General features: G+C 42.1%; 1 protein-coding gene across 4 annotated transcripts in view; it reads right to left on the reverse strand.

The window, feature by feature from the left end:
- Positions 1-18527, reverse strand: part of RASGRF2 (Ras protein specific guanine nucleotide releasing factor 2) — a 91554-nt gene that overhangs the window by 38364 nt on the left and 34663 nt on the right. For all 4 annotated transcript variants that reach the window (XM_083703123.1, XM_083703121.1, XM_083703120.1 and 1 more), the window contains exons 8-12: positions 15383-15492; positions 14004-14122; positions 6728-6888; positions 5775-5841; positions 720-856 (exon numbers count right to left, since the gene is read on the reverse strand). In XM_083703123.1, the coding sequence (XP_083559249.1) occupies positions 720-856; positions 5775-5841; positions 6728-6888; positions 14004-14122; positions 15383-15492 (594 nt within the window). The remainder of the gene's footprint in view (positions 1-719; positions 857-5774; positions 5842-6727; positions 6889-14003; positions 14123-15382; positions 15493-18527) is intronic.

The following is an 18527-nucleotide window of genomic DNA, read 5'->3' on the forward strand; positions in this document are numbered from 1 at the left end:
ATGGTCTGCCCCTCATTTGAAAAAGGGTTCATACTCCACCTCATGGCATTCCTAACCCAAAATCACCCACCCCTTCGAAGAGGTACACGTATTTTGTGCAGTTGGTGTAGCCTAATCTTGCATTGTAACTGTTTCTTCCTCCTTCACTATCAAAGTCTATTTATTTATTTATTATTGATTTAATTGTTGAACTAGCACCAGTTCGGGACGCGGGTGGCAATGTGGGTTAAACCAGAGCCTAGGACTTGCTGATCAGAAGGTTGGCGGTTCGAATCCCTGCGACGGGGTGAGCTCCCGTTGCTCGGTCCCTGCTCCTGCCAACCTAGCAATTCAAAAGCACGTCAAAGTGCAAGTAGATAAATAGGGACCGCTCTGGCGGGAAGGTAAACGGTGTTTCCGTGCGCTGCTCTGGTTCGCCAGAAGCAGTTTAGTCATGCTGGCCGCGTGACCCGGAAGCTGTACGCCGGCTCCCTCGGCCAATAAAGCGAGATGAGCGCCGCAACCCCAGAGTCGGCCACGACTGGACCTAACAGTCAGGGGTCCCTTTACCTTTACCTTTAGCACCAGTTCAACATGGGCAAGTTACCAATTTTTTTAGTTGAACCCCGGTCGCACTATTTTGTTACTGATACCAAAATATTCAATTTCCCACATATCAAGCCGTGAAATTATTATTGCATGCTGCGTAAAACATGTAATCTCCAAGAAAGTGAAATTACCTGACTAATGTCACTTGTCCAGGCTGCTTTTTCCTGCCGTGAAGGGGCTAACAGGACAATGGTAAAAGGAGGAGCATCTGCTGGTTCAACCACAATCTTAAAGTCAAGATGTCCAAATACTTGCCCAGAACCTTTCGCTTCACAAAGGGAGCAAAGAACAAAGCAATTACAGATGGAAATCTGAGGCGCATAAAAACTCAAGGCACAACACAGATAAATTTGTCCTGCATGCAGCATCTGTTTGTGTATAGTGTGGCAAGACTCCAAAGAGTGATTTTGGCCCCTGGCAGGGCTATTCATTAGCACAGTTACTTTTTCTACTTTGAACACTGGATTCCCAGGGAATACCACAAAGTGTTTATGATGTTTATGATTTCAGAAACGGCTTGCCATACAGCATGGGAAGCTGCTAATTGAGAAAAATAAGTTCTTCAGCTTATGAAACTAGCGCTTCGAATTCTGGTCCACATGTCCCTCAATATGAAGTTCTATAGGGATCTAACACGAACACAGAACTCCATGCAAATATACCCCATTTTTGTTTAACAAAGTTTCATGGATGCATCCCCACTACCCATAGAGAATTCTACCTTCCACTGAAATGACTGGGAAAACCTACAGCAATGGAAAGCTTAGAGCCCCAGTTTGTGCCCCAGGGACCAAACAGTTTGCTCTTAATTAGGAAGCCACCAAAACCTCATATGGTTTCTTGTTTAGCAACTTGAACCTGAGAGCATCATTCCTTTATATCTTAAGAGTTTAAATCCCACTGAGTTCAATGGGGCCAACTTGAAGGTATATGTGTTGAGATTGCAGTCTTAGTTCCTGCCGATCGCTGGATTGTGGTCTAAATCAGATATGATGCAATGACCCACCTCCCCAACATCCCCAATCTGCCCAACTTTCTACTGATCCAACTTCTCAGTTAAAAACCATCTATTCATATGAAACAACTAGGCACACTCCCGTTCCTTTTATTGCAGGGCTGGACAACCTTTTTTAGCCCCAAGGGCAGCATTTACTGGTAAGTATTGGGTCCCACTCAGACATACACATCTCTCTCTCCCCCCCCCCCACCACACACACACACACACACACACACACACACACACACCACAGTGAACCCACATACATGCAGAGATGTGCAATACAATCTCAGTGATCCCTTGTGTGCTCCCCTTCATTCTCTAGGTGTTTGGCTCTGGGTAGCAGTCCTCCCTTCTTCCCTGCACCAAGCAGCTGGAGAGAGGAGATATTATTGCTGTGGAAACACAGCCAGATGGGTGGGGTGTGTATATATATATATATATATATGCAGGTTTTGGTGTCCTCGGGTGTCTTCCCGTGTAAAAGTTGGGGTGTCTAGGCGACGTTTCGACGAGGTCTCACTCGTCATCTTCAGGCTGGTGCTTTCGGCTTCTTGTTACTGGAACAGAGCGGGATCTCAATGTTTGAGTTCCTATAAATACTGTAGAGGGGGTGTGGTGTCTAGCCTCCAATGTTCTGGGCAGAGAGGAAGTTCCCAGGCTAGTGTGCCTTTTCTTCTTTTGTTCCTTAATTACTTGAGAGATACCTTGAGTGATTTCTTGAGTGATATCCTGAGTACCACTTAGGTGGGTCATTAGGTGTGGATTAGTTGCTAAAGTCTTTGTGTCTTGACCTCTTGAACTTTGTGAAGAGTTTTCCTGAGAAGATGGCTGTATTGCACTTAGTTGTGCTTTGGCTTGGCTTCGTGTATAGGGGCGAGCTGTGGTTTTGTGGCTTGTGTCAGCCAGATCTGTGTAGGGATTGCAGGGGGGTGCAGCATCCGGAGGTGCCACCATGGATTGGCTACTGGATGGTGTCAGTAATTCATCTGTGGAGAGGGTCTGGGTTTGGGTCTGGTGTGGTTGATTGGTGTTGGCGTTCTGTGTGCCTCTGGATCTGGTGTCAGTTTTTGTGGGGAGGGCTAATTTCCAGATGTCTGGCAAGCGGGATGTGTCGTCACGCTTGTTCATGTTGTGAGGGTGTTTCTCTATCTCGATGGCTTCCATGATTATTCTCTTGTGGTGATGTTCCGTGTTAAAGAGCAATTTGGAATCTGCAAAATTAATTTCGTGTCCTGTTTCTTTCATGTGTTGGAAAAGAGAGGAAGTTTTTTCTTCTTTTTTGACGGCATTCTTGTGTTCTGCGATACGTGCATTTATTCGTCTGTTTGTTTGTCCAATGTACGTGGCTGGGCAGACTTTGCAGGGTATTTCATAGATCCCTTGGTTTTCCAACTGGATTTTATCCTTGGGGTTTCTGAGGATATTGGCTATTTTTTGGTTGGTGCAAAAGGCTGTTTTGATATTGTGTTTATGGAGGATTTTGCTAATTTTATCTGTAGTGCCCTTGATATAAGGAAGGAGGGCCATGCCATTGTTTTCTTCTGTGTCTTGGTTTTTGGGGGGTGTTTCCTTTTGGATTAGCTTCGTAATCCTGTTTTGCTGGTATCCATTGGCAATTAACACATTTGAGAGATTCTGTAACTCAGTTGTCAAGTGGTCTTTGTCAGCCAGGCGTTTGGTTCTGGAGATGAGAGTCTTGGCTACGGAGTTTATTTGTGCAGGGTGGTGGTGTGATTGTGCATGTAAGTAGCGGTTGGTGTGTGTTTTTTTCTGGTAGATAGTGTGTCCTAGGGAGCCATCAGGTTTTTTGTAGATTAGGACGTCAAGGAAGGGAAGTTGGTTGTTGGCTTCTATTTCCATAGTGAATTGTATTTTGGGGTGTAAGTTGTTGAGATGTGTGAGGAAGCTATCCAGTTTTTCCTTCCCGTGTGGCCAAATTACAAAGGTGTCGTCAACATATCTGAGCCAAAGTTTGGGTTTGTGTTCTGACTTGTCTAAAGCATTGGTTTCAAAGTGTTCCATGTACAGGTTTGCGATGACCGGTGAGAGGGGTGATCCCATAGGTGCTCCTTCTATCTGTTTGTATCTTTGTCCATTGTGGATGAAGTACGTGTTGGTTAGGCAGTGGTTGGTCAGGTCCAAGATGTATTCGGGGGGATTGTATTTGTTTTGAATAGCTGTCAAGGCTTCATTAATGGGCACTTGTGTGAAGAGAGATACAACATCGAAGCTCACAAGTAGGTCATTAGGATGTAGGTTTTGCTTCTTTATTGTTTCTATGAAATGGAAGGAGTTTGGTACGTGTGAAGAGATGGATTCTGCATAGGGCTGAAGTTGCTTGGCGAGAAATTTAGCGAGATTTTGTAGAGGTGAGCCTATGGAGCTGACTATTGGTCTGAGTGGTGTTCCTTCTTTGTGTATCTTGGGGAGGCCGTAGAGTTTGGGGCATCTGGATGATTTTTCTCTGGGGATGATTCTTAGCTGGATTTCTTCACTGATAGGAGAGGCTTTTATTTTGGATTTGGTGGTTTTTTCCAGATAGGTGGTGGGATCTGTTTTTATAGGTTTGTAGGCAGGATCTTGGAGTAGCTTTGATAGTTTTGCTTGGTAGTCCGATGTGTTCATCACCACTGTGGCATTACCTTTGTCTGCTGGGAGAATGATTATGTTGTTGTCTTTCCTCAGGTTGGTGAGTGCTTTCTGTTCTTCTTTGTGTAAATTGCTTCTGGGTGGTTTGCTGGAGCAGAGGATGTTGGTGACTTCAAGTCTGATTTTATTGGCTTCATCTGGGTTGAATTTGGTTAGGCTAGCTTCGACTCCGCATATGATGTTTTCCGTGGGGATGCGTCTCGGGGCGACTGCAAAGTTGAAACCTTTGGAGAGTACTTTGGTTTCAGTTGTGGTGAGGATCCTGTCTGATATGTTATGTACTGTTTGTTTCATGGGTTGCTGTGGAGGGTGGCCGGGCTTCTGGCGTTTCTCTAGTTTGTGGAGTTTGTTGGTGTGTGTGTCTGTCTTATGTGAGGTCTCCGTTTCAGCTCTCCAGACGGCTAGTTCCGTCTTTAACACGGAACATCACCACAAGAGAATAATCATGGAAGCCATCGAGATAGAGAAACACCCTCACAACATGAACAAGCGTGACGACACATCCCGCTTGCCAGACATCTGGAAATTAGCCCTCCCCACAAAAACTGACACCAGATCCAGAGGCACACAGAACGCCAACACCAATCAACCACACCAGACCCAAACCCAGACCCTCTCCACAGATGAATTACTGACACCATCCAGTAGCCAATCCATGGTGGCACCTCCGGATGCTGCACCCCCCTGCAATCCCTACACAGATCTGGCTGACACAAGCCACAAAACCACAGCTCGCCCCTATACACGAAGCCAAGCCAAAGCACAACTAAGTGCAATACAGCCATCTTCTCAGGAAAACTCTTCACAAAGTTCAAGAGGTCAAGACACAAAGACTTTAGCAACTAATCCACACCTAATGACCCACCTAAGTGGTACTCAGGATATCACTCAAGAAATCACTCAAGGTATCTCTCAAGTAATTAAGGAACAAAAGAAGAAAAGGCACACTAGCCTGGGAACTTCCTCTCTGCCCAGAACATTGGAGGCTAGACACCACACCCCCTCTACAGTATTTATAGGAACTCAAACATTGAGATCCCGCTCTGTTCCAGTAACAAGAAGCCGAAAGCACCAGCCTGAAGATGACGAGTGAGACCTCGTCGAAACGTCGCCTAGACACCCCAACTTTTACACGGGAAGACACCCGAGGACACCAAAACCTGCATATATATATATATATATAATAATAATAATAATAATAATAATACTGCACCCCTTCCTGCTCTCCAGTCAATTGGCACTGGCAATCAAACCCCTCTCAGCCTGCCAAACAGCTGCTGAGTATAGCACAGTTATGACCATCCCAGTCTGCCTTCCTCTGGTGGACAGGGAAGTGGCTTTGGTGGAAGCAGCAGTAGAGGTTGACCAATTTATGAGGCAGGAAAGGCTTGTGGTATGTAGATTTCAATCCTGTGTTTTCTTGGGAGCTGCGACAGACACATTATCTGGGGACTGTATTCATTATATATTGTACAGAAAAATACACTAATGTTTGTGTAAACATTATAATTATATTAAACAGTTTGATATAACTTACAGTCATCATCATTCGTATCAGCCTCCTCAATTAGTGTGCATTCTATTAACGAGAGAACACCTCCTGCCTAGGGATATAAATAATACCTTTTTCAGGAATCTATTTTATCCTCTCTCCCCCACTTAAAATTATGCAAAATTATGCAATTTAATGTTACACAGTCTCCTAGAAAGGATTGTTCCAATAGCTGAACACACTTGCAAAAATCAAGAACATTATTAATTCCAAAAAAATGAAGATAAATTTAAGCTGCATGTGTTCCTTTTTCCAATTAAAATAATTCTACAGTGTATTAACCAAGAGCAAATAAAATCAATTTTACTGATAGGATTAATGACATGGCACACTCATTCATACCAGCCTAGCAACTCCATGGGAGAAATATGTGAATATAATAAATAAGGTATCCGAATCCCAAACAGAAAAACAGATTAATGCAGACCTATTTTTTTCAGATTTGAATACATTACAGTTTCAATCCATGTAGGGGAATAATTCAAGAAAAGTATTTCACTGTAAAGTTATACTGGAAGGCTATATCATTGGAAACGGCATTATATATATATACAGGGCCAGTCCATCCATGAGCCACGTTAAGCCATGCGACCAGCTGGTTGATGAAGGCGTGCAATAGATGGTGTGTCCCTTGCAATAAAATTGTTCCTGTAACATTTCTGTGACCAGATTTCAATTTCAATTACAATTAGTTTAGAAAAGCTAACACTCTGTTCAAATTATAAGTTTTCCCATACTGAGATACCGTTTCCAGGCAATTCTTGTGCATTGCCTCAGTGGCTCAATTTACTGAAATACATAAAATCCTTCATGTCCTAAATTAAACTACCATGCAGTAATGAAATGTAACATGTAGTGAGAAACACCAGAATTCGGAACTTTATGCTCTACATTCCACCATGCTAAATGTAAATGATGTAGCTATGAAAAAACTGTACCTTAAGTAGATGCAGCTTTCCTCCAGAGCTCCTTGTACAAATTAAAAAGTGTTTTGTAAATAAAAAACATTGTCTTTCTCCTTCTTTTTTCAAAGACAATGATCCCAGGCGAACTTTACTAAGTTTCCCCCTCTCAACAGAAGGTACTTGAATAAGAGTACCTAGTGATTACAAAAGCAAATGGTACATTGTAAATATAAGATTAATAAGTGGAATCCTTCACATTCTATACCTCATTATCTATTTGATATTATGTATATCTCTCTTAGCACACCATGTGGGGCATGTAGAGAGGACCACCCTAATTACACTGGTTTCACTAAAGTAGGAGTAGCCAGTGTGGTGTTTTCTAGATGTTGTGGGCAGCTCCCATCTTTGTCCAGGCAGCATGGCCAGGAGTCAGGGATGATAGGAGTTGTAGTGCAACAAACACTACAATGGGTTACCCTGCAGGAAAATGTTTGACTGTAATCCTGTGCATAGGCTGTTTAAGGCCAATGCACAGGACTGAAGTCAATGGAAGTTAAGCAACCTAACTGTAGAGGGCTACAGCATTTCAATTACACAAAAAGAATATCAATTGTAAGACAAAATTCAGCAAACAATTTTAAAAAAATTACTTCATTCATATTTCTTAATCACCCAATAACTAGACTCTCTGGGCAACAGCAAAAATCAATTTGCCTTTGCTATTCAAAATTACCAGTACTTATTTTCTCTCAGGATAACAAAGTAATGTAATTCCAACCACTGATCTTAAAGCAACCACCGGTGGGACTGTTTACTAAAAGTTTGTTTTATACATCTCTAAAACTTTTCCAGAAGAACAGAAACATTAAAATAATAATAAAATAAAATAATAAAATAATGACAAAACATTGATAATGGAAGTTCCTCCCATTACATGTCCGACAGATGCCGTCTCTACTGTTTGTTTTTTTGTTTTTGATACCTACTGAAGTCCATTTTTCAACATGTCTTGTAAATGGATTTATTTTTTTATCTCATTCTGTGGACTTGTCCTCACCAGAGGTTACTGTGTGTTTGCAGCTGTTAACCTTCTCCTTTTTATTTGTGTAATCCATATGACATTACTCTCAGACAACACCAGTCTTTATGCTTTTCCCCTGTAGATTTGGATTTACCCGATAACAGGGATCATCTGATAAATTGGGGGAAATTGCGGCCCAAATTGCTCCACAGATGGTGGCAGACTATTTGCTGCTCTCCTTTCTGTGTTCACTACTTCCTCAATGCTTTAATGCTGTGATCTTAACTATTTGAACAAATGATTTTTTCCCCTTTATTTTGATCCCTCAGATTTGCCCAGAACCAGAAAACAATACAAGCAAACCACATTGAACAGAAATCTGAAAAGTGTGTGCTGAGAATGTACAATTGCTTTCCCTTCCTTTCCAGCCTGCAAGTAAAGGTGTACCAGGAGCTTGGCAATGTTTGGCACGGTAGCATCAACAAATTTGCTGGCAGATACATACTAATGTTTAATTGTTTTTAAATCATTGCTTTTTTAAATATAAGTTTTCAGTTGTTTCTCTTTTAGCTGAAAGCCACCTTGAGTCCCTGTCAGAGAAAAAGGTAGGATGTAATCATAATCATAATAATATTTGCATGCAGCCACTTTACATCTTGCACCTCCTAAAAAGCTGCTCCTGAAAGGCACGAGAGCCTCTGGCAAGAAAAGCTGAAGCAGGAAACCAAAGGGAAAATCCATTCTCTTTAAGTGGAATCATTTTCAGCTCTCACACGGGGCAGTCTGGATTATATTATATATATTTTTAATTCTGCTTTCATAATGCAATGAAAGTTTTTTTAAAAAAATCAAGCAGGGTGGAGTGTGGTATAGTTCCTAGTAAATATGCAACACAGATCTTTTGGCATCCAAGTTATTCTCCCCATTTTTATGCACAGAAGTGGCATTTAAATCTTACTTCAATACTGGTGAAGGAGCAGCTCTCTATGCCACACCTGAGGCCAGCAAGCTAGATTTAGGGGATTATGCTTCTCCCTGCATTCCCACATTTGCTTAATGATAGGACTGGGGCCTGAACAAATTCTTTGTTTCTTTTTCTTTTTTGCTATAGCTATTGGAATAAAAATAATTTAACCATAATGTCTTCAAGTAGAGGGATAAAATACAAAGAAGAGTGACAGTTTGATTATATAATGGGATAAGTAGGTTTGTCATGGAGGCAGCCATTCTGTCAAAACAGGTACATTCTGAAAAGCTGAAAAGGCTTATGGTGGGGTAGGACCACTGCAACATCATTCTGTTGAAAACTGCTGATCGGGGACTGCTGCTTTTCAGGTTGGGTCTTAAAAGGTTTTCCATTTTAAAGGAGCCATTTGATGAAATATCAGCCACTGTAATAGCTGAAAGGCAGCTTTGCCTGCATGACAGCAGCAGTTATATTGCAATATTGAGACACAGAAAAAAACAACAACAGTGGGATGAGAAACCTTACTTCTATTGCCCAGAACCCTGAAAATATGTGCCCAAGATGTGTTATTTTAGTTCAAATGGACAATAACGGCCACCAAACAGTCTCCGCATTGTACCAGAACAATATTTTACTTCTTTACAGCACTGATATATAGGTATAGGCCTAGCAGATTGCTTAGGATCTTCTTATGAGACCCTGCTGTTAATACAACCATCAGATTGCCACTTAGGGCCCACATTTCTCCTGGGTCACTCCTACCAATCAAAGGGGGTGGTGACTTTCTGATCCCGTGCCCTTTCTCTTACAGTGCTTGTGCCCTATGCAAATCTTCTCCATAATATTGGGAGTCTCTCTAAAACATGGTGGGAGGAAGTGGTGCCCAACTGGCAAAGGTTGCCTCCCCTCCGAAGAATTTTATCCATGATGTGTAATTTGTATTACTGTTTTTAATTTACAAGCCAACTGGAAATATATATATATTTAATTTGAAAAGGTACAATAACAATCTTCCAAACAAATATTTAAAACCCCCACAAAGGACTTAAAAATGTGAAGAGACCTTAAATTCCCATAGCAGAATGGAAGTTTAAACTGAGGTCCATTCATTCTTAGGCCCAAAACTATATAAAGGTAAAGGTCCCTTGGATGGTTAAGTCCAGTCAAAGGCGACTATGGGGTTGAGGCGCTCATCTCGCTTTCAGGCCAAGGGAGCCTGGGTTTGTCCACAGACAGCTTTCTGGGTCATGTGGCCAGCATGACTAAACCGCTTCTGGTGCAACGGAACACCATGACAGAAACCAGAGCGCATGGAAACACCACTTACTTTTCCGCTGCAGCGGTACCTATTTATCTACTTGCACTAGCGTGCTTTTGAACTGCTAGATAGGCAGGAGCTGGGACAGAGCAAAGGGAGTTATCTCCGTCGTGGGGATTCGAACTGTTGACCTTCCGATTGGCAAGCCCAAGAGGCTCAGTAGTTTAGACCACAGTGCCACCCGGGACCCTAAACTATATCCATTAACTCAGAGATGAAACTGCAAAAGCATATTTATAAATGTATTTATTGGAAAGTTCATTCATACCCCTTGCATCCAAATTGTCTTAACTCAGGAGGGAAAACAGCTTTCTCTAGTACTGGGACTCACAAGCTTGAAAGAAATCAAAACAAGTTTTGAACAAAGAGTACTGTAACAGGTGATTTTTCTAAAGTAGCTGTTAAGTGATTTTTCTCACTTTTTTTTTAACATTGTCCAGAGCCCTGAAAATATGTGCCTTTGAGAATGCAATATTTCATTTTATAATAATAAAAAGGTACTATTAAAAATGTTATTATACTATCGTTTATTAATTCACAGATTTTTAGGTAGACACACAATGCAGAATCAGACATTACTGAGGCATTAAGGCTTAATGCCTATACATACATATGAGGAAGTAAGTGCCTAAAGATGATGGATATTGCAAAAAGCACTTCCCAATGCAGGGCTCCAAGTGACCCACAACCAATGGATTCATCATATGTGCATCAGCCTCTATGCATGCAAAATTTATATGCCAATGCTGTTTCTTTCTAAGCCAAGGGTCACTGGCTCACAAAAGCTAAACACACAGGCTAACTCAATCAAATAAGAATGCTTTAAGCATGACACCAGGTCACATGAGACTCTGTAAAGGTGAATGTAGTTTTTTAACGTGCCTAGAAGTTATTTTAAATCAAAATGTAAACCAAATGAATGCAGTGAAACTTGCTTCCAAGTAAATATGCTTAAGACTACTTCACACACACACACACACACACACGCACGCAGAAAGGACTTCTAATTCCATCTTCCACTCCTCCTCTTAGCAGCATTCCATACACCCTCAAGATCTGTTTTAGGGGTTGCAAGAAGGTTGAGGAGGGGATGTCCCAGTGCATTACAAGAAGTTCACTCATGCAATGTTGAATTCTGCACAATTTTGGCACAGATATGAACAGTTACTCAGTGATAATATTTTAATACACAGAAGTTTAGGCGAATGGTATGCTACATAGAGAATTTACAGCATAGATAATTTACACACAACATAATAATTCCATTAGAATGGAGGTTGCTTTTTGTTTTGTTTTTACACTCTACTTACAACATGGAGTTAGTCATACAAGGAAATTCACACAAGGAAAGTAAAACTTTCTGGTCTTACACATTTCAAGTATAATTTTACCAATACATTCAAAAATACACTGCCTAGCTTTAGCAAAGTTGTGTGTTACCATGAAAGTGAGAAGTTACAAGACCAGCAATGCAATTTCTATCAAGAAATATTTAAATTTATATAGTTGTACATTTTGCAGAACAAGCTGTTTCTCATGCTGACCGTACAAACCTATACTTATCTATTCTTTCTGTAAATTGCTTTGAGTTTTTATGACAATCAAGCGGTAATAAATCTTGTGAAATAAGTAATATAAATACAGTGGTACCTCAGTTTAAGAACAGACCTGTTTAAGAACTATTTGGTTTATGAACTCTGCAAACCGGAAGTAGTGTCCCAGTTTGTGAACTCGGTCTAAGAACAGAAGCTGAACGTTGGAAGGGCATCGGCAGCGGGAGGCTTCATTAGGGAAAGCGCACCTCGGTTTAAGAACAGTCTCAGTTTAAGAACGGACTTCCGAAACGGATTAAGTTCGTAAACCGAGGTACCACTGTACGCTGAAGAAAGTCCCATTGATTTTAAGGAGGCTTTCTCCCTGATACCTGTGTGTAGAATTGCAGCATTAGTGATCCAAAGGACCATCAAAAAGGGGTTGAGTTAGTACCAGGTACACTGACTGTTGGTGCCAGTGCCAAGTCTTACACCTGTCACTTCCACAGCCATTTTAAATCCAGATCATTGGCAGATAATGCCCTACTGATCAGAGGAAAACCTTTGACAGCTGAGATAACACTTTAAATTCCTAGGAGACCAGATGAGGTCTCTGTTGTTTGTTTTTGTATCAGCTGTTCAGAGAGCTGAAAAGAGCACTTAAAATGCATAAGCATCAACTTGTAGATGTGTGGAATTCTTCCAGCCATCAATAATATTTATAACAAGATCAAGGATTTGCCAGTTCTTTGTCATGTGTTGCTTTTTCAATATGACTTCCACAAGATGAGGATTTCAATCTGTGGCACTTTCAAAACGTCTGAAGCAGAAAATTATTTTCAATCAGAACAGTGTGAAATTTTAAGATAAACACTGCCTGTCCTCTTTTTGAAAACAAGACCCAAAGAATGCAAGCTTCATCGAGTATATGACGCTTGCTCAGTGTGGTTGCTGGAAAACAGAGCTTGAGTAAGTGGCTATAGACTTTCCTAATGGTGTTTTCCTACTGGTATCAGTAGCTTCATTTCTCATTTTCTTCTTGGAAACATTCATGGATCATAAACTGGGCCTGCAACGAGACAGCCAACCAGCTTTGCCCTTTTCTAATACACTTTGTTCCATCCCCCTTCTAACAGTCACTCAGCGTTTAATCCCTACTCAGCATGTTCAACTTCACTGAGCTGTCTTGAGGTTCCCCTTCCATCAAGTTGTTCTGGAAGGATTTGGTTTGTACTTCTGAAAACCTTTGGGTTCCCCGGAACCTGCTGTTGAAATTTTGGCTACAGAAGAAGTGGTACTTTGGCAAGTGAGGTTGATAAAAGTGTGTATTAGATAGAGGTAAGGAAACTATGTCCCTCCAAGGTGAAATTTGATTCAGTTCACATGAATTCTCATGAGAATTTTTTAATCCATAAATGTAGAGAGCTGAGGTGAAAATGAGAAACTAAGAGAACCGAAATGGAATCCTTCCATCCCTATAACTGACACTGGGCCATGCTGGCTGCGGCTGATGGAACTGGAATCCAATAACATCTGGAAGGTGCCTGGTGTGCATTGTATTATATTCTGCTGTTTACACAGAGACTCACTACAAGCTGAGTGGATGGGAGAACGAACTTTATTCTGCACAGAGTAACGAGCTTCTCCAGCCAGGCCACACCTCTGAGTTAACTCTCCAGGAGCCGGCCTCCTGGGTCATAGCTACTTCTCTTAAAGGGGGCTTGTGCCAGATATTTAGTTGATAATGGATACCCTACATATATGACTATGTTAACCTGCACTGCACATAGTTGTGTACCATAAATTCTGAGATTCCACAAAAAGCCACAGCAGAGGTCTTCCAGAAGACATGCATGTCCCTGGGCATTTCAAATATACCAGATAATGTAATACCCTCGTAACTTTTCTCCTACTCTGGCTCTGGCACTGAAAAGACAATCTGAAGGGAATTTTTTTTATCAGACTGTATCATTTTGAGCTGTTCCTGAAGCACAGATGAAAAACGGAAACAAAAGACAGCTGTTTTCATTCCTCACAATCTCTCCACCATTTGACAAAGCTTCAAGTACTCCAAGTTTCTCTTGTGCTTTTGCCCGAATGTTGGCATCATCTGGGACTGCAACATCTATTGGCCAGACAGACCTATTTTCCATGTTGCTGTAGATAATTTCTGGTCCACTGAAGACGATAGTCCGGTTATTGTGTATGTTACTTTCCCACGGGTGCTTTACTATTATTGTGCTGCTGTTTTTCATGACCCCTGGAAAAAAAACAGCATAGAGGTGGGCCTCAGCAGCAGCCCAAAACTGTGGGGTTAATATTCATGAATTGTATCTGGACAATCACACACTTATGGTGCCAGCTATATATTGCACCCTTATTTTTCCCAATGATGCCAACATTAACTCTGGTTATCAGCTGTGCTCTTTTAATACTGTAGAAATGCATGCTAAAGAAAATGGTCTTACCTTGTCGTATAAAGGTTTGGCTGGTGTCCAATAATATATCACAACCCTCTACTATCATTCTTTCTATTGCCAGATTTTTCCGTATGTTTTCTGTGTCACTCACTTCATCATGCATCACTCTGTTGCAAAGAAAAAAGGGAATATTCAGCTTCAAGAAATGAAGTGCTTGCATAAAGCACATATACCGTATTTTTTGCCCTATAGGATGCAATTTTTCCCCTCCAAAAATGAAGGGGAAATGTGTGTGCGTCCTATGGAGCGAATGCAGGCTTTCGCTGAACCCTGGAGAGCGAGAGGGGTCGGTGTGAACCAACCCCTCTCGCTCTCCAGGCTTCAGGAGAGCCCCACTGCCAGCCCCACAAGCTTGGGGGACAGCGGGTAGGCGGAACGCAGCCATCCCGCTGTCCCCTGACTTGGGTAGAAGGCTGGGGGGGGGGGAGAAGCCTGCTCCTCCCCGTCGCCAGCCCCACCAGATCCCGCTGTCTCCCAACCTGGTTTGGAGGCTGGTGGAGGGCTTCCCCCTCCCCCAGCCCCGTTCTGGGGGCTGGGGTCGGGGGAATCTTGGGCTTATTGGAGTGCTTCCTGTTCTGGGAGCTGGGGTCGGGGGAAGCTTGGGCTTCCCCCGACCCAGCCCCGCACCTGGGGGGGGAAAAATAATTTTCCCCCCTTTATTTCCCCCCCCCCAAAAAAAAAATCTAGGTGCGTCCTATGGGCCGGTGCGTCCTATAGGGCGAAAATTGCGGTAGCTTTCCCATACCTTATTACCTTCATCATGAGCAACTCTCTGCCAGGTCCCACCACCATGTGAGGCTAGCTAGGTGATGGCTAGAAAGTCTTTTTAGCATTGGAACTTGCATGTGAAATGCTTTCTCCAAAGAAGTTTGCCTTTTAGCACCACTCAAAGGTTTTTAAAATATAAATTTCCTTTGTACTGCAGCATGCTGTACACCTAGTTTGTTTTTCCAGCCTGGTATGTTTGGTTATGTTCCTGTGTTTTAGACGGATTTATTCATGAATTATTATTATAGCATTATTCTCTTAGGCAATGCTCTGTTTCCACCACTGGAGGTAATATGCTTCTGAATGCCAGTTGCTGGGAATCACAAGTGGGGAGACTCAGACTATTTAAATTTGGCTCAAGACCAAAATAAAATAAAATAAACCCCTATCAATAATTTAGGCGCAACTATGCTTACACAATGCAATGCTGGCCTTTGAGTGGTCTCTTAAAAGTTAAATTCAGCTCTCTGGAGACACTGCATGTTTATTTTTGCTGTGCCCAAAGATACCATAATTCAATCTTTTGAAAATAACGCATTGATTTTGTAATCCACAGTTTCCGTTTTAGCCTCATATTCGTAGAACAAAAGGAGTCTCACCTTGAAAGTTCTTCTAGCTTAGATTTAGCAAATTCAAGGCTTTTTCTTTCTACGTGCTCATGCGGTGTGTGAGCCAGAAGTTCATGGAGGGTTATTATATATCTAGGAATCTAAAGATGGGTGAAAGGGGTTATCAGCAAGTTTATATGTAAAAGCACACTTGGTCTTGAAATTTAAAAAAAAAATTAAAAAGAAAATTGTTTTTTTAAATTCTTTGCATTTATTTTCTTCTATCAACATAAACTCACTCAGCTAAAATATTTTCTACATTAAGACGAAATCTTCAGGATAAATAAGTAACTTGAAAAACTAACAGTAGCCCCAATTCAGTGGCAGAGATTCTGTCTTCCAGATGTGCAGTGAATGCAGATGCACCCCAGTCTACACCATACTGTTCATCTAGGCCTCTTTAACTGCCAGGAGGTGAATGTGGATGCAGAGTCCCATCTAGATCCATTAGTTTTTACATAGAATTAGTTGCTTGGACGTCAAACCGAACAGAGGCCTTCCTTTCCAGTTGTTCAACTAGTCTTAAATGTGTTTAACATGCAAAACCGATATGTCTATCATGAAGCCCATCAATCTCAGGCTACCAGAACACTTTATCCCATGATAAAATGAAAATCCTGGTGTGGGTTTGTATAAGGCTGGCAAATAATGGCTGCATTTGGATTTAATGCCGAAAACTAAATCATGAAAACAAGCCTCAGTGCACCTTGGGCTTATACACCCTTTCCCTGCCCTCCTCATGAGGAGACTGGAAGCTTTCATTTTAATTTCAGACTAACTGAAGTGCATCATATTTTCTGGACCCTAATCTGTGGTTAATCTGAACTATAATTTATGGAAACATGCCAGCTCCATAAGGTATTGCCTGAAGTTGTCTTGTTTCAGCAAAGTATAGTTAAGACTGACCACAGTTTGTCTGGATTTCAATGACACAACAAACTGCAGTTAATTTGAAATAGAAAAAAAAGCTTCCATCTCTTCCTCGGGGATACAGGAGAGGAGGGGAGGGGCAGTAGGTAAGACTGAAGCTTAGTGGAGTTCATTCTTATACAGTGGAACCTCAGTTGTCAAACGTAATCTGTTCCAGAAGACTTCCAAAATGTTCGACAACCGAGGAGCAATAGGCAGTTGGCAATTTCAATGGAGAAAACTGAGAGACTCTCCTCAGAAGCCGTTCAACTTCCGAGGTGCGTTTGAAAATGGAAGCTATTACTTGTGGGTTTTCGGCGTTCGAAAACCGAAACATTTGGCATCCAAAATGCTCGAAAACCTCCTGCCAGTTGGATCACTGCTGCGTTTCCGTGTGTGTGTGCAGCTACAAGATCAAGGTGCAAATGCAGTAGCAGAGCTGATCCAGTGTGCCCACTGGTCCATTGGTAAGGTGCCAACCTTGCCGCCGCCTCATTTCTCTCTATCTTGGTATGCCACTGACCGGAGGTGAGGTGAGCCCCACCGCTCTGCCCCACCATCTGCTACTGCTTAAAGTTGACTATAGATACCTATATTCCTCCAAACTTAAAAGAAACACTTTAGTTCCCTGATTCTACACTATTTCCAGTGGCGTAGCGTGGGTTGTCAGCACCCGGGGCAAGGCAAGTAATTTGCGCCCCCTAACCCGTGGATTTGCACCCCCTAACCCTAACCCCCAGATGTTGTGCCCGGTGCGGCCGGCCCCCCCTGCACCCCCCACGCTATGCCACTGCTTATTTCTGCTCCTCCAAGAAGAGCCTGTCTTTGCACTTTATTTTTCTTTAGGTTTACAACAGTGACTGAAGACTTGTGTTCGCTGCTGCTCTCTGCTGCCAGGGTTTATTGACAGAATGAGACAGTGAGCATGTCTAGTGCCTAGTTTCTAGGTGGATTCAGAGGTCTTGATGCGAGTTTTACATAAGCGTGTGCATGTTTTAAAAAAAACATCATGACTTGAATTTGCAGGATTTCTTCATTGTCAGCATTCAGACTGCATGTGCTATAATTAAGAGAATTGAATTTAACTTGATAGCAGAAAATTTTATTTATCACACAACCACTGGATATAGGAATAAATAATTTTTTAAAAAACCAAAATCAAAATGTCTTCAAAAATATATTGAACAACAGGTATTAAAAGCTCTTTCGAATTGTGACTGTAATATAAAAGGTTGTTATGCTCAAGGCCCTTCCACCAGATAAAATATACAGTTATAGAGATGTTGTTTGCAGATGACACAGCCTTGACAGCACACTCCAAGGAAGCTCTAGAGAGACTTATCAACCATTTTGCCCAAGCCTGCATGGAGTTCAGCCTCACCATCAGCCTGACAAAGACCAACACTCCAGGTCAGGACGTTGTCAGCACTCCACACATCAGCACTGGTGACCACAGACTTGAAGTAGTAGATGATTTTGTCTATCTGTGTTCCACCACAACAAACAACCATTCCATCAAATCTGAGCTAGACAAGTGAATTGGCAAGGCAGACGTGCCCAAAATGTAAGGGAAAATGTGGTGCTAATGACCAACACCAAGATGAAGGTCTATCAGGTGTGTATTGAGCATTCTACTTTACGGAAGTGAGTTGTAGGCAACTTACAACCACCAGGAGTGATGCCTCAATGCCTTTCCACATGTGCTGTGCCAGGACGATTTTGTGCATCACCTGGCAGTATAGAGTCTCAAATAAAGATGTGCTTTCCCAAGCCCACATTCCCATCTTGCTCATAGTCCTGACTCGGCGATGTCTACACTGGCTTTGTCACATACACAGAATGGAAGATGGCAAGTTCCCCAAAAGCTTCAGTTACTAGGCCTGCCGACACACCAACTCCTGTGTTACAAAAATGTCTGCAAATGTGACATAAAGGCTGGTAACCTTAACCCCGCCATATGGTTATAAGCCTTGCAGACGATCACAGTACCTGGAGACAAGACAGGTTGTCCACAGCAGTAACCAGAGGAGGAATGACTGCTGGGAGGAGCGCAGAGAAAAGAAACGCCATGGCGCACCTGTAGCAGCAAAACAGGACACCTTCTGTATTGGCCCACTTGCAACAAAACACATCTCTACAGCCACGGCAGGTGCTGTAACTTTCCAATGGTTTTACTTTACCCCCGAAGGCACACTCTTCCTTTGCCTCTCAAGACAGATGGATGCCA

Source organism: Podarcis gaigeae (genome assembly GCF_964106915.1).
Source record: "Podarcis gaigeae genome assembly, chromosome: 11".
NCBI classification, from domain to species: Eukaryota; Metazoa; Chordata; class Lepidosauria; order Squamata; family Lacertidae; genus Podarcis; species Podarcis gaigeae.